General features: G+C 37.9%; 1 protein-coding gene across 1 annotated transcript in view; it reads left to right on the forward strand.

Annotated features, from left to right (window-relative positions):
• Positions 1-14,846, forward strand: part of HHAT (hedgehog acyltransferase) — a 230,799-nt gene that overhangs the window by 164,212 nt on the left and 51,741 nt on the right. Inside the window, exon 11 of the mRNA XM_060754333.2 lies at positions 13,155-13,299. Coding sequence (XP_060610316.2) covers positions 13,155-13,299 — 145 coding nt within the window. The remainder of the gene's footprint in view (positions 1-13,154; positions 13,300-14,846) is intronic.

Consider the following 14,846-nt stretch of genomic DNA (forward strand, 5'->3'; position numbering starts at 1 on the left):
TTTCTTGGACATAAACATTTATGAATAGCAGCCCAGTTCTTAAATTGCATCTTGTTAATCTTTAAGGTGGCAGAATGCTCTTTAGGCTACAAGACACTAACATAACTACAGTACATTCTCGCTTATCCAACATAAACAGGCCAGCAGAACGTTGGATAAGTGAAAATGTTGGATAATAATAATAAGGAGGGATTAAGGAAAAGCCTATTAAACGTCAAATTACGTTATGATTTTACAAATTAAGCACAAAAACATCATGTTTTACAACAAATGGACAGAAAAAGTAGTTTAATACAGGGCAATGTTATGTAGTAATTACTATATATACAAATTTAGCACCAAAACATCACAATGTATTAAAACAGCTGTGGATCCAGGTGGGAGGCAGAATGCATTGGATAATACAAAATGTTGGATGAATGAAGTTTGGATAAGTGAGACTCTATTGAACCTCCTTAGGAATTTCCATATATTTTCTGAAACGTGCTAAATTGGATTTGTCATCAAATCATGCTTGTTTAAAGCAGTGGTTCCCAACCTTTTTTTTGACCAGGATCCACTTGACCAGGGACCACTTTGACCAGGGACCACTATCCAATATTAGTATCAAAGGGGTTACAAATCAGTTTTTGGTCAATTTTAGATTTGGTTTGATTATTTGAGGTGCTGATTCAGAAAACTGTATTGGATAAACCACATCAGCTCTAGTTTCTGATACAAAACATATGCCATTCTGCTCACCTACAGAAAACCATATTTAATAATCTAGAGCTGATGTGGTCTATCCAATGCAATTTTCTGAATCAGCACCCCAAATAACCCCAGGAGCAGGCCTAAAAACAAAGACACCAAGAATTATTTTTTTTGGTTGGGCTGTGTTACTATCCGCATGTCTTGCGGACCTGTTTTTAGGTCTCACGGCCCACTAGTGTGCTGCAGCCCTTGGGTTGGAAACCACTGGTTTAAAGAAACATATTTCCAGATCATCATGGAAAAGTACTGTCATACAGTGCATCTATTCTTTAATCTTTTCTTTTTACAAAAATCAGTTCTTAGCTGTTTGAGAACTGAAATTTTCCCTTAAAATTAAACTGAAGCTTCAAACTTATAGTTACATGATTATTAAGAAAGCAATATCTCCATTTGTTTCTGATTACAAATGGTAGTTTTCTTCTTACCAACTTCTTCAGGGAAAAACATATTAAAGCTCTGGAAAATTCAGTGCAACACCATTCAGTGGTATTTATTACAAAGTCCCAGATTATGAAGATGCTACAACAGCTGTCTTCACCTTCTGTTGTTTTTTTCTGCTTCGAAATGGATCATGCAGGAGACAAGAAAGTACATAGAGTCTTTGTATCACTTTCGATTTGAACAAACTGTCCACTTAAATGAACAGAGAGATTTATAGGCACTTGAAATAAATGTTCTGCCTTTTCTCTAGACTGTCCATCGGCCTTTTTTCAATGGTAAATTATCACTTCCCCTCTGGCAAGTCAGATAGAATCGTTTTCATATGTTTTCTGAATTGACAGCTATAAGAAATGTGAAATGTAGGATTTGATAGGAGCCAAATGATGTCAATAGAAAGCAACTTTTGACCAGAGAGAAAAAAAACTCCTCTGTTGAAATAAAATAGTATATTTAAGTTATACAACAAGGCATAAATGTTAGTGTTTTGACATGTCATAGGTTCGAATCTGGGTAGAGCGCAGATGAGTTCCCTCTGTCAGCTCCAGCTCTCCATGTGGGGACATGGGAGAAGCCTCCGACAAGGGTGGTAAAACATCAAAACATCCAGGCATCCCCTGGACAACGTCCATGTAGATGGCCAATTCTCTCATAACAGAAGCGACTTGAAGTTTCTCAAGTCGCTCCTGACATGAAAAAAAAAGTGTTTGATTTTTCTGTATTTTTAAATGATAGCAATCCATTTAAAGATTCATCAAAGATGTAACAAACACTGTTACCAGTGTTTTAAAAATCAGCATATTGGATATTTGTTAAGTTATTCAGCTAAACAGATGTTTTGATCCAGCAATACTGAAGGACTGGAAACGCCAAGGGAAAAATGTTTTGAAAAATATGATTTTAGACTACAGATGAGAAAAATATATTCCTCCAAATGTTGTTGAAATGCAACTCCCAGCAGACCTGGCTTGTGTGAATACTGGTTGGAAATGTTGGGAATGCAAATTTAGCGACAATTTGAGGACGACACAGCTTCCACACCTGTTTTAGACTAGCAACAGGAAACTGTGGTCTGTTGTACAAGACAAAAGCAGGTAGGATTGATGCCATTGAACCAGTGTTTTGTTAATTGTCAAAGTATTTCCAGGATGTTGCATTAAAGCAGAATTGTACCCGTGGACTAGTTAATGTAACTGTTGGGTAGAATGCCTTGGGTAAAATGATTTGCAAAGGGATCTTGTAGTACCCTAGCTTCTCAAAAATTTCATGTAGGTGACACATGTTTTTAGAAATGCATCATTTCGTAACATAGTAATTAGTCTTACTAGGAAACTGGAGATTAAGCCAATCCCTTATAAGAGATATGAGATAAGACAAATGCACACATAGTAATAACAAAGTTTATATTCTTAAAAATATATGATTTGTACATTTCCAAGATTTTTGTCATTCTCCCTATGTCGCATATGGACGATGAAAGCGACAGTTCCCCTGGAGGCCAGAAAAAGTTAAATAGCCTATGTGTATGTCTGTATATGTTGTATGTCAAAATTGGCATTGAATGTTTGCCATATATGTGTACACTGTAATCTGCCCTGAGTCCCCTGCGGGGTGAGAAGGGCGGAATATAAATGCTGCAAATAAATAAATATGTTCACGAAACACACCTACACACTACAGCAGACACACTATAACTTGTCGTGATGCACAAATGCACAATTTTGAAAGCTTTACCCTAGAGCCGTGGTTCTCAACCTGTGGGTCCCCAGGAGTTTTGGCCTACAATTCCCAGAAATCCCAGCCAGTTTACCAGCTGTTAGGATTTCTGGGAGTTGAAGGCCAAAACACCTGGGGACCCACAGGTTGAGAACCACAGACCTAAAGAATGCATCTGAGGAAGTAGGCAAAGAAACCATACATTACCAACTTTGTTCTCTCAGTCTCAAAGGTACTACAAGATTCCTTTGTATACTGATATTATAGACTAACATAGCTATGTCTTTGGATAAATGGAAAATTACAGGAATGTAGGGCTAGAGCAGGCTATAAAAACTGCAATATTGAAAATTATCCTGCGCATATTAACAGAATTAAGAACTATTAAGAATTATATGTTTTTGTAGCATTGTAATCATGTGTTTATAGCACCGGGATGGTCTCAGGTGAAGCACTAATACCGTACTCTACTGGAGGAGCTTTCAGATTTTTCTTGTGAACTCCCCCTAGCTTTCAACACTGTCCGAAACCAATTTTTGGATTTCTCCAATTCTAGAACCCGTGGGCAGGAGAGATTGTCCTTCTCAATTCCCATGGATTCTGTTGTGCCAGCAGATGTCAGAACTGGATCTTGCACTTTGACCCTAGGATTATGAGTTGCATGAAAACAATACAGAACGTCCCACTAAATGATTAATTTGCATAATTAATAATAAAAAAGTGCTTTCCTTGTTTACCCAAGCTCCACAATGCGAGGAAATTACAGTTGAAAAAAAAGTGAATTCCATCTTGTTAGTGATATATGCATATGTAAGCCATGCTATACATGTGGGTTCAAGTCAAACTGGGACTTTTGATTTTATAAAATAAAATAAAAATTTCAAGGAGGGGAAACTTCATTTTTTATATTATTTATACACTTATCCCAGCATTTAAATAATGCTTGGAAAGAGTTGGCATAGAAAGATTTGTCGGAATACTTGAACCATCCTATGACAGCCTGCTTCAATTTGTCATCAGTGCTGAAATACTGACCTCCAAGGAACTCTTTTAGGGGTCCAAATACGAGGTGAAAATCACTCAGAGAGATGTTTGGGCTGTACAGGAATGCAGCAGCTGAGTTGCTGTAATGTGCACATAGTGTGGTGAAAATACAGAAAATCCTGGCCCTTCCTTTCAAAATGCTCCTTCGACTTAGTGCAGACTTGGGACCTCTTCGGACGTGCTGCCAGAATCTGCACAATTCTGGCTGTACATGTCCAATGGTGTGGGAACCCATCACCCCACACACCACCATCCCAGCTTCCCTGCCAAATTATTCCATGGGAGGTGGGGAAGCGTCTGCTCACCGGCTTGTCCCATTGAGGGCAATACAACCATGTTGCCAGTGGCGGCTTTTTTTTGTGGCAGTATCTATGGTTCCGCAGCAGTTTTGCCACAGAACCGCTGTGTAAGTACTTCTCCAGTATGTGATGGGAGCCGGCGGGCTCCGTAGCAAAGTTTCTACAGAACCGGAGTTGTCGTCAAAATGTGAAAAGGTCCTTCAAGCCTTCTGTGCCATTCAAAAGTGGAAGGCTGTGTTGGTACCCAGTATACACTAACCTTTCAAAAATGCAAATGTTCATGAATGATTGTGTTCACCTTCTAAAGAAAGGTTAGTCTCTTCTGTAATTTCATGACAGATCATGTGTCATCCTGGATCAGGCTGGGAACCACGACATTCTGGATTGTCACTGATGGGTGTATGACTATCTTTGAAACATTTACTCAATTGAAATGTCTTACTGCAGCTGAGCTTCTCATAATTGTACTGTGCTTGAAGTTTTCTGTAGATATCCAAGGGTTTTCTGTCTTTATTTACTAAAAACTTCATCACTGCACACAGTTCCATGCACACATGAACACTGTTGTATGCCATCTTGATTAACAGTTTCTGTCCTGGCCTGCAACATGTGTGCTGCCTATCAGTAATAGGACACACTAGTCACCTATTACTGCATGTAGTACCACCACCCTAGTATCCATTTTTATATGTGTAAAATTTAAAGTCTGGTTTGATGAACGCCTCTCGTATTTGCCATAGTACAATAGGTATATTCTACTGACAGTTGTGAAAGCAGAGTTACGGTATTATTATATTGGACTCCATCTACACTGCAATTGTTTATCTGCATTGAACTGAATTAAATGAGTCTACGGTGACAGTTTCAAACTGCATTATATGTCAGTGTAGATGGGGCTTCCCCATTGTGCATCATCCATTGCACTTTGCACATAAGAAACCAATCAGGTGTGTTGCACCTGTTCTGCATAAGAATTACGTAGTGCTGATATAGTAGATTTTTGCATGCAAAGATTTATACTATAATGAGAGGATGTTGGTTTGCAGCCGTTGTTAGGCAATATCGATATGATGTAGATAAGAATGAATATCTCACCATGAAATAAGAATACTATTACCCATTCATCCTTTATTCATAGCCACACTCCCTCTAAAATACCTCCTCTGAAGCTCATGTCAGAAGAATCCTTCAAAGAAATCTGAATTCTCAGAACATCTTCAGGAATGTCACTTTTGAGTCTCTGAAGATTTGAGGGTTGTGTGCAACACCATTCTTTCAGTTAGTTGCCTTCTTTGTTTAAATTCTGAGCTGCTCTCTGTCATTGTCTTGTTTGTGTTTTGTGATGCAAGTCAACAACAAAATATTCACCATTATTTTTCACCTGAGTGATGATGCTAACTCACTTCTCTTGAGCAACTTCCAAGAGTGGCAGACATTCAATTTATGCATACATATTTCTAGCGCACAGAAACAAAAAGTTGATGGTGATGCTTTAGTACCCACATAGTCCAATCATATAAAATTCATATCCTTTTGTTGCCCCAAAGAGCAACCTTTGTATATTTATTTGCATCTTCTACTGTTTTTCCTTGCAGCATTTTAAGTACATTGAATATTTGCTGGAATTCCTGTTGTGGCATTATTTTCCATATGTGTTTGAATATGGGCAGCTACAGTAGAGTCTCACTTATCCGACATAAATGGGCTGGCAGAACGTCAGATAAACAAAAATGTTGGTTAATACAGAGTCTCCTACTGATACCTGTCTGACGCGGCACTAGATACTTAGAATACTAACAACAGGGACTTTAAGGGTTAAGGCAAGACAATGCCTCGGGGCTATAGTAGCTCAGCAGGAAGTGCCTGGATGTGGAAGAGGACCATGGAAATCACAGAGGGAAAGAGGAAGGACGCTTCCGCTTCTGGTCCTGTCTCTTTTCCGCCTTTCCTCCCTTCTCCTCCTTCTTGTCTTGCTTTTTTCACTTATTGGGAATGGAGAGAGAGTTGGGGAGCACACCTTTAATTGAAGGGGAAATGTTGGAGGAAAAGGGGGGGTGTCAGATAAGAGCATTGGATAAGATGGAATGTCAGATAAGTGACAATCAGATAAGCAAGAATCTACTATATTTGGCCATAATAAATATTTCTTGATTCTATCAGCAGTTATAAACATGTCAGCAGAATCTAATATCTACTTTTTTCCCTTCTCTTGTCGCACATTTGTAGCACATTTGTAGTTCATAATTTAGGCATTTGTATCTGTTGTAAGTTATTTTGTGTGGAGTTTTGTTTTCTTGGTCATACCCAGCCAAAAAAATGGAAACAGAGATATGTAGGATAGTTATAGTCAATAAGTGTCAATAAACTATTTCCAACCCTGCGTTAAGCAATACATTAATTTGAACAGTAGCCAATTTTCTGTCAGTTTCTCCTATTTGGAGTCGGGTAATACACAACTCCTGAAGACGGCTTTAGGGCTGGAGAAATGGTGCTCTATGGAGTCCCATTGGAAATGCCCCTACATCATGATGGCCTCTGTGGGACTTCCATGGGGTTTTGTTTCTGAAGCACATGGAAACAGAGCTCTAAAGCCGTGGGAAGAAGTCCTTAATAGTAGTGTGTAGAAACCAAAACTCCACACAAAATAACTTACAACAGATACGAGTCTCTAAATTATGAACAATCAATTAATGCTACAAATGTGTGACAAGAGAAGGAAAAGGTAGATATTAAAGATTCTGCTGACATGTTTATAACTGCTGATAGGATCAAGAAATATTTATTGTGGCCAAATTGTGGCAAATTTGAATCAATAATGCACATAATACTGGCTGAAAAGAAGTTTAATTAAATACAGAAGAATCAAAATTCAATAATTGCAATGAAGAATAGCAAACATTATGATAGAGCTTCATAAATGGAAATGAGTGTAAGCAAAACACAGAGTAAATTACAATCCACTCAGAGGCCAATGCCATAAATGCAGTGCATATATAAACCTTTGAAAAATATTTCTATAAAATATATATTAAAAACTTAAACAATGAGAAAAATGAGGGAAATGCAATATGTTTTAAGAAGAAGAGCACAAATTATCTTGGTTTTATAACATTTTAACAGTTGCCAAATTTTGATCAAGATGGAAGAAAGCCATATATGAGCTAAAGAAGATAAAGCGTGATGGCATCCTGCCACAACTCATCATGTAATTTGGAAGTAAATAAGCAGTTAATTAGTGGATTAGCACATCCTATGAAAGGGAAGTAAACAGTGTAAATACCACATAGATTCTCTTTGTATTTGTCTTTGTTCACTATGATTTAAGCATACCTTTAATAGACCAGATTCCTGGTTGTTTTTACTCAGCATTTTAAAGAAAGCTCAATAGTATTTTTTTCCAGTTCTGTGTGATTTATCTACTGGCAGTAAGGCACAGCAGAATGATTAACTCCCTATGCTTCAGTGCTCTATCATTGCCTAAAAATAAGGTAGATAACCCATGAAAAGGGCTTAAATGAACCATTTATCAGATGACATTTGGCATTTATAATGGTTTGGAAACAGGTTAACAATTAACTTATGGCTGGTTCAGTTCAAATCACTATAAGTCTAAGTAAAAATTTAAATAAAGATCTGAAATTGTAGCAGAATACAAATCTTGGTTCAATATCTGCCCGGAGAGGTAGTCAGCATCAGGCATGGAATGTCTGAGTACTTTCTGCATGAAATATACATAAAATATAATAAATTGTGTGGGACTCTTTGCTATGTTTGGAACAAATAGACTCTTGGATAGTAATGTTTGTGTATATAGGGTAAATTAAATGTTTATTTACCTAAGAACAACTCCTTTTGAACTCAATGAAACTCACATTAGAATAGGCAAATATAGGATTGCACTTCTAATATAAGGCATCCATTCATTTAAAAAATCCAGCCAAGTGATACGTCTGTTAAACGTAGATAAATCATGTAGATGTGCATAAGTTCCCGTGTTTTCCATCCAGTATTCTGCTGTTGAGATTTTCTTTTTGGCATATCGTTTTGATCATGTTACCCCAATTTGATATTTTGTCATTGGTTGCCCGTTCCTTCTAGGATTCTGTGCAATCTTCCTGTTTTAACATTCAAATCCATATGGAACCCAGATGTGCCTATCTTTAAGCTCTTCTTTCCTTTAACCAACCTGCTCTAGATCTACATTCCAAAAATTCTAGGCTTCCTGCCCTATGAAGGGTTTCCTCTTTTGAGTCTTGGCTTTGTCCATTAGCACTTGCTGCTCCATATTTTTGGAATTGTCCCCTTGAATATTTACAGACTGATCCTTTCCTGATTATTTTCAACAACCTTGTCACACATTCTGCCAGAATAACCATGGATCACAGTGATTGTGACAGCACCCACCCAGGGCACATGGGGACCTGTAGCTCCGTGCCCCGCACCATCCCGGTTTCCCCCTACCTCATCACACGGAAGTGTGAAGAAGCAGACTCTTTCCATTGATTTGAAGGGGAAAATGGGAAAACTCCCTACTTTTGCTGCTGGCTTATTTTCGGCTGTGGCAGGGTTTTGTTTTTTTAGTTCGGCTACAGAGCTGCCCTGGAAATGGATTGTATGGATTTTATAATGTTTGTTTTAAATGTTTTGATTGTCTATTGTAGATTGTTATGGCATCGAATTGCTGCAGTGTTGTAAGCTGCCTTGAGTCACCTTCGGGCTTGAGAAAGGCAGGATAGAAATATTGTAAACAAACAAACAAATAAGTCCTTCTCTGGGTTGTGATTGGAGCAATCAGGGTCCATGGTCAAACTTGCAAAACAAAACAAAACAAAACCCTGCCACTGCTGAAAGTATGCCAGTGTGAAGAAGTCCTAAATCTCAGTTTAAATTTAAGTTTATATTCTTGTATATTTTGATTATATGCATTTGTCAGCTTGCATCATATTATATTGTATTTTATCTGGACCCACTGAATCCTGCTTTTAACTAGAACTATGGTGAGTTTTTAAAATTTGGTGCATTAACAGATTTTTAGTTGTACTGTGTTTTTAAATGGTTGTGTGGTCCCAAACCAACTTTTTAATGCAACCCACCCATGGTCCAAAACCACTCTAAAATTGTTATTTTCAAGCCCCTCCAAAGTAACAAAAATGAGAGGGAGGGGAGAAGCTGAAAATTGACCAAAATAGAAAGAACAAGTGAGTAGCATCACTTCCAGCTTTAATTTATGACAGTGTTTGTGGCTTCTGCATACTATGTCAGTGGACACTGAGAAGGTTGTGGTGGAAGGTTCGAAGGTTTTTTAAATCTGTGTTTCCTCGTAATGTTGTGCCACAAAATTGAGAGGTCAAAAAACCTTCAACATTTCTACATTCTGTGTAAGTGGAGCCTGAGAAGGTTGTGGTGGAAGGTTCGAAGGTTTTTTTTAAAGGGAGGAACGTCTGTGTTTCCTTATAATGTTGTGCCACAAAATTGAGAGGTCAAAAGACCCTCAAAAATTTTAGGGTGGCTTTGGGGTGGTTTTGTAAAATCTGGAGCTTCAGGGGTGCAATTTGGGGGTCCAGGGACTGCATATGATCCAAGAGACATACTTTGCCTATCCCTTTTCTTTAGGGATATTTGGGTCTCAAACATGTTGATATGGATTCCTCTTGAGATATTCACAGGATCATAGGGAAGGAGATTTCCAAGGAAAATCGGTGAACAGAATTTTATCTTGGCTATTATTTCTTTGAAAAAGCCCTTTGCCTTCTTTTCATTTATGTTCCTGTCAGGGCTCTAAAATCCAACACCACAACAAAATGACCCATGGAGTACAAGCAGCAGGGCATTATGCAGCTGTGTGAAGTTTAGCATTCTGATCTCACCTACCAATTTTCTCCAAAACTTCTGCTTCACTTACTTATATTTTCATTAGTTTCCGACTCACATGTTTCTAGTCTCAAGCTTAGTTCTGCCCTGTATGTGTCATATAAAAAGTGTTCAGCGGGAACATATTATTTTGATTTTTCACTTCAGGTGTGATGGTGTCTTAAGCCAAAACTGACAGATAACAAATGAGCCATTTTTAGAGTTAGGTGGGTGGGGAGTAGGTGGATTTTTAGCAAGGTTTGAAGAACTGCTCTTGGGTATATTCAAGATTAAATTGCAAATTGCCAATAGCTACTCTAAAGATGTATTTCTTACAGAAAAGAAATCTTTCAATAGCTGTAAAATGTGATCAGCTTAAGAAAAGCAGTCACTTTTCTGCCTCACATTTGTCAAGTTAGCCAACCCATTTTCCTCTTTGTGAATAAGTACTTGTGTGGAATAATCACATGTTGTCAGAAATTCCCAACATTGCACCATGTAAACTGTTGCTTGGCTCTGATAGATTCTCATAAACTATGCACATCCCACCATACCTTTTGGCTGCCTCTCAAAATGACTCTCTTTTACCAAAGTAATCACTTTTCAGTTACTTTCCACTTTATTGTTTGAAAGGTAATGTGTAGTTCTTATACATTACAGTGTTAAAGATCTTCCCTGCTTGATAATTTTCCATAATTTCCTGTTATTTGTTTTGTAAAGCAAATCTTTGAACTGATAAGAGAATGACAGACAGGAGAAAAAATCTGGAAAATTCATGTCAAAATGTCTCTAAAAATAACTAAAATTCTATTTAAAAGTAAACTTGGAAAGTAATAAAGTTTCTTGTAAACAACATACAAAAGTGTAAGTCCATTTTGGTCTGTGCATTTCTTTTTAAGGGTGTTGTGGAGGTGAGTATTCTACTCCACCATCTGCAAAACCCAGAATAAACTCTGACTCATTGTTTAGACACGTCAGCATGTCCCCATTTGTAGAGCAGTATGAAATCACAGAAACATCTGGCTATGTTCTTGTAGCCAAATGCAGAATGGTTACACCATCTTCTGAGACCTCAAGAGGACCTAAAGACTCTCAATAGATTATTTTTACTAATATTTATTTACTTTATTTATACCCCACCTTTCCCCCCATGGGAACTATATTCATTGGTCTACACGGGGACCTTCTACACTGCCATATAATCCAGAATAGACAGATAATTCACATTTTAACTGGATTATCTGAATCTACACTGCCATATAATTCACTTCAAAGCAGATAATCTGGATTATATACAGCTGTGTAGAAGGGGCCACATAGACAGTTGACTTCTCTGTTTCCCTTGCTGTTCACGATCTGGTGAATGGCTATGGATGGTGGCAGGCAGAGAGGCTAAATAGAGGCTAAACAATGAATCAGTGGGAAGCTGAGATGAATGATATAGCATAGTTCCACCTTCCGAACTATTACACTTTACATTGTGCCATGTGTAATATCAGCCATTGTTTGTTAACACAATGACTGATAACTGTAAGGTCATGTCTTCATTTCCATTGATTATCATGCTTTCGATCTGTTACAAAAAGAGAAAAAGGTAACTGACTGTGTTGCTTATTGCTTGCAACAAGTTAATTCCAAGCTGATTTTTAGGAATGAAGTTTGAAGCCTGTATGTTTTCTGTGATCACTTTCAGTGCATCTAGTAATACTGACTGGGGTAGTACTTCAGGACAAGCAAACCTTTCCTTGACAATTCCATGAATCTATATAATGCAGTAGTATCGAACGTTTGGTCCTTCAGGTGTTTTGGATTTCAGCTCCCAGAATTCCTGAGAATTGAACTTCTAGGAGTTAGAATCCAAAGGTTGGACACCACTGATGTAATGGATTCCTGCACTGACAGATAATACAATTATATGGCCTTTGGAGTTATTTTCATTTCCAACCACTACATTGTTGTTTTTTCGTTCAGTCATTTCCAACTCTTCGTGACCTCATGGGCCAGCCCACATCAGAGCTCCCTGTCGGCCATGGTCACCCCCAGCCCCATCAAGGTCAAGCCAGTCACTTCAAGGATACCATCCATCAATCTTGTCCTTGGTCGGCTCCATTTCCTTTTTCCTTCAATTTTCCCCAGCATCATTATCTTCTCCAAGCTTTCCTGTTTTCTCATTATGTGGCCAAAGTACTTCATCTTTGCCTCTAATATCCTTCCCTCCAATGAGCACTTGGGCATTAACCACTATAGCCCAACCCTAAATATGTGTCCTTCCATTTCTGTGGTACAGGAAGCCTCAGCTTCTCCTTCTCCTTCTTCTTAAACTTTATTTATACCTCACCACCATCTCCTCAGGGACTCGGGGTGGCTAACATGAGGCTAAGCCCAACAAATACAATAAACAAATGAAATACATAATTAAAATAAAATACAGCAATAAAACAATAACAAACAATAAATGAAAAATAACGCAGTGGGATATAACACCGGGTATGAAGTAAAATAAAATTAAGGACAAGAGTTAATCAAGGTGGGCTGGGCCAGTTGCAAGAATAAAAACAGTGGACATAGGGTGAGATGGAAAACTGGAGTGATTTATCTGGTAGAAGGTACAGGGGGGACATGCTATGGGGTTTAATTTCCCACTAGGTATAAGGCGAGGTGCATCATGAGGACAAGTATGTGCTGGGATGGTCATGGTATGGGGGCTGTGTTCATTCATCAAAAGCAAGGCGGCACAGCCAGGTCTTCATGCTTTTCCTAAAAGCTGACAAAGTGGGAGCTAGTTTATCTGGTAGGGTAAGGACCACAGGGCTATCAGAGAAATGGTTGAAAAGCGGCTTTTTTCGATTGCAAATGAGCAGCCGAAAAATGAAAGTGACACACTACTGTATGCTGTTGCGTATGTGAGAGCAATCCTGAATTAATTGAACTTGTCTGTGAGGAGCAAATGTTGAAAGAGTAAGTCATCAAAAAGGAAAGGTGGCCATGGAGGGGGAAGCATGTATTACAACAGTTGTAGCTTTTATTAAATACTGCTTTCATTTTTTCCCTCAGAACCATGTTTTGTCCCCAAGAAGTTCTCGGCGACTCCATGCTGCTCTGGCATCTGTATCCACCACATTCTTGATTTTCTCCAACCTTATATTTCTGGGAGGAAATCATGTTGGCAGAATCTACTGGAACAGGATTTTCATAGAAGGCAAGTTATCTCAATCTAGATTGGCTCCTTTGTTTTTGTTTCAAAGTCTTACTGGAATTACTTTTCCAGAATATGATTTGGCGTTGCAATCCCCTCCCCAGCCAAAAACACAAATGACAAACAACTCTGCGAGTGCCTGTACGATATGCTTCTCATCCAATAAGTACTTCATGCATTTTGCATTTCAACAATGGTAATAATCATAGTGTTTTCCCAAAGGCTCCTTGGCTTTCAGACTTAATTTTACTTCCTTCTATTTTATTTCAGGCCATTTTGGAATGCATTGTCTGCCAAAATGGTACTTAGAGTAAGTTATAATAAGGCAATTTCCAGGAAGGTAGCTATGTCAGTATGTGATAACAAAAACAATGAAATGTCTTGTGGCTTCTTAAAATTGACAAATTTTATTTTTTTGGAGTCCAACCCACCTCTTCAGATGAATGAGGTGTTACTGCCATTGTGAGGACTTTGAGCAAGTGTATGAATGCGCAGAATAAGTCAATAAGTCTGTATAACAAAAGAACACAAGATTCATACATGTTAGCAACATAGATATAAGCCAAGCAGCAGCATTTAAAAACCTCATCTGTTCTTTAATCATCTACAAGGAAATTCTTGGGCATGATGTGGACTCCTTGTTCAGATGTCATAACAAGCAAAAGTTTTTTAAACCTAGATTTCAAGAAAAAAAACCCAGCAAGAATATATGGGTTCATAAATTAGTTTTTTGCTAGTTAGCAAACAATGTCTTGTTAGCATACATAAACTTGCACAATGATATTCAAAATTTTGCAAAGACTAGCAAGCAACATCCTCCAGTTATAGATTTTGCATACCACTATTCACTAGTAAATACCCAGAAGAAAACTATTAATTCTACTGTCACTATGTCTTTTTTAAAAAACAAAGTGGAAGGTAATATTTGCATTCTCTGTCTCAACTTATTTAGAATTCTTTATATTTATTTTCCCCTTGTAGTGAAATTCTAGAAGAGTAACTAGGCTTATTGAGTGTTGAAAAATAACAATATGAATAGAATAGTTATGTCAGAAACTTTTGTTCTCTTCCCCCAGCAACAAACAAACAAAATTAGCATGTATCATACGGATTTCCAGGTTCCTCACCAATAGTTGTTTTTCTGTACAAGTCTGCTTGTTCCCAGTCTGCAGTAAATAAAATCTGAAAGATCGCTTTTAAGCAATTCACAGGATAGACAGCTTCTCACAACACTGAAATGAAAAACTCATTTTAAAACCTTGCGATTTCTTCATTGTGAAGATGTAAGGCACATGAAATTAGCCCCTGTTAAAAATATTTTTTTCAATGACCTTCTCTTCCCTTTACATGAAAGCTGGCATCTAGAGGAATAATTCATAGTATTGCTGCTGGGTCTACTATCCAGATCCATTGCTTGCTGTATGGGGCACACACTCCATACACACGACTGTCTAATTCCCACTGCACCATTAATGAGGAGCCACAATTCGTTACAGAATTCTCAGCCTGGGAATTTGCTTTGCATCCCAGAACTGAATAGAGCTTACTAT

This window comes from Anolis sagrei, chromosome 1, assembly GCF_037176765.1.
Source record: "Anolis sagrei isolate rAnoSag1 chromosome 1, rAnoSag1.mat, whole genome shotgun sequence".
Taxonomy (NCBI): Eukaryota; Metazoa; Chordata; class Lepidosauria; order Squamata; family Dactyloidae; genus Anolis; species Anolis sagrei.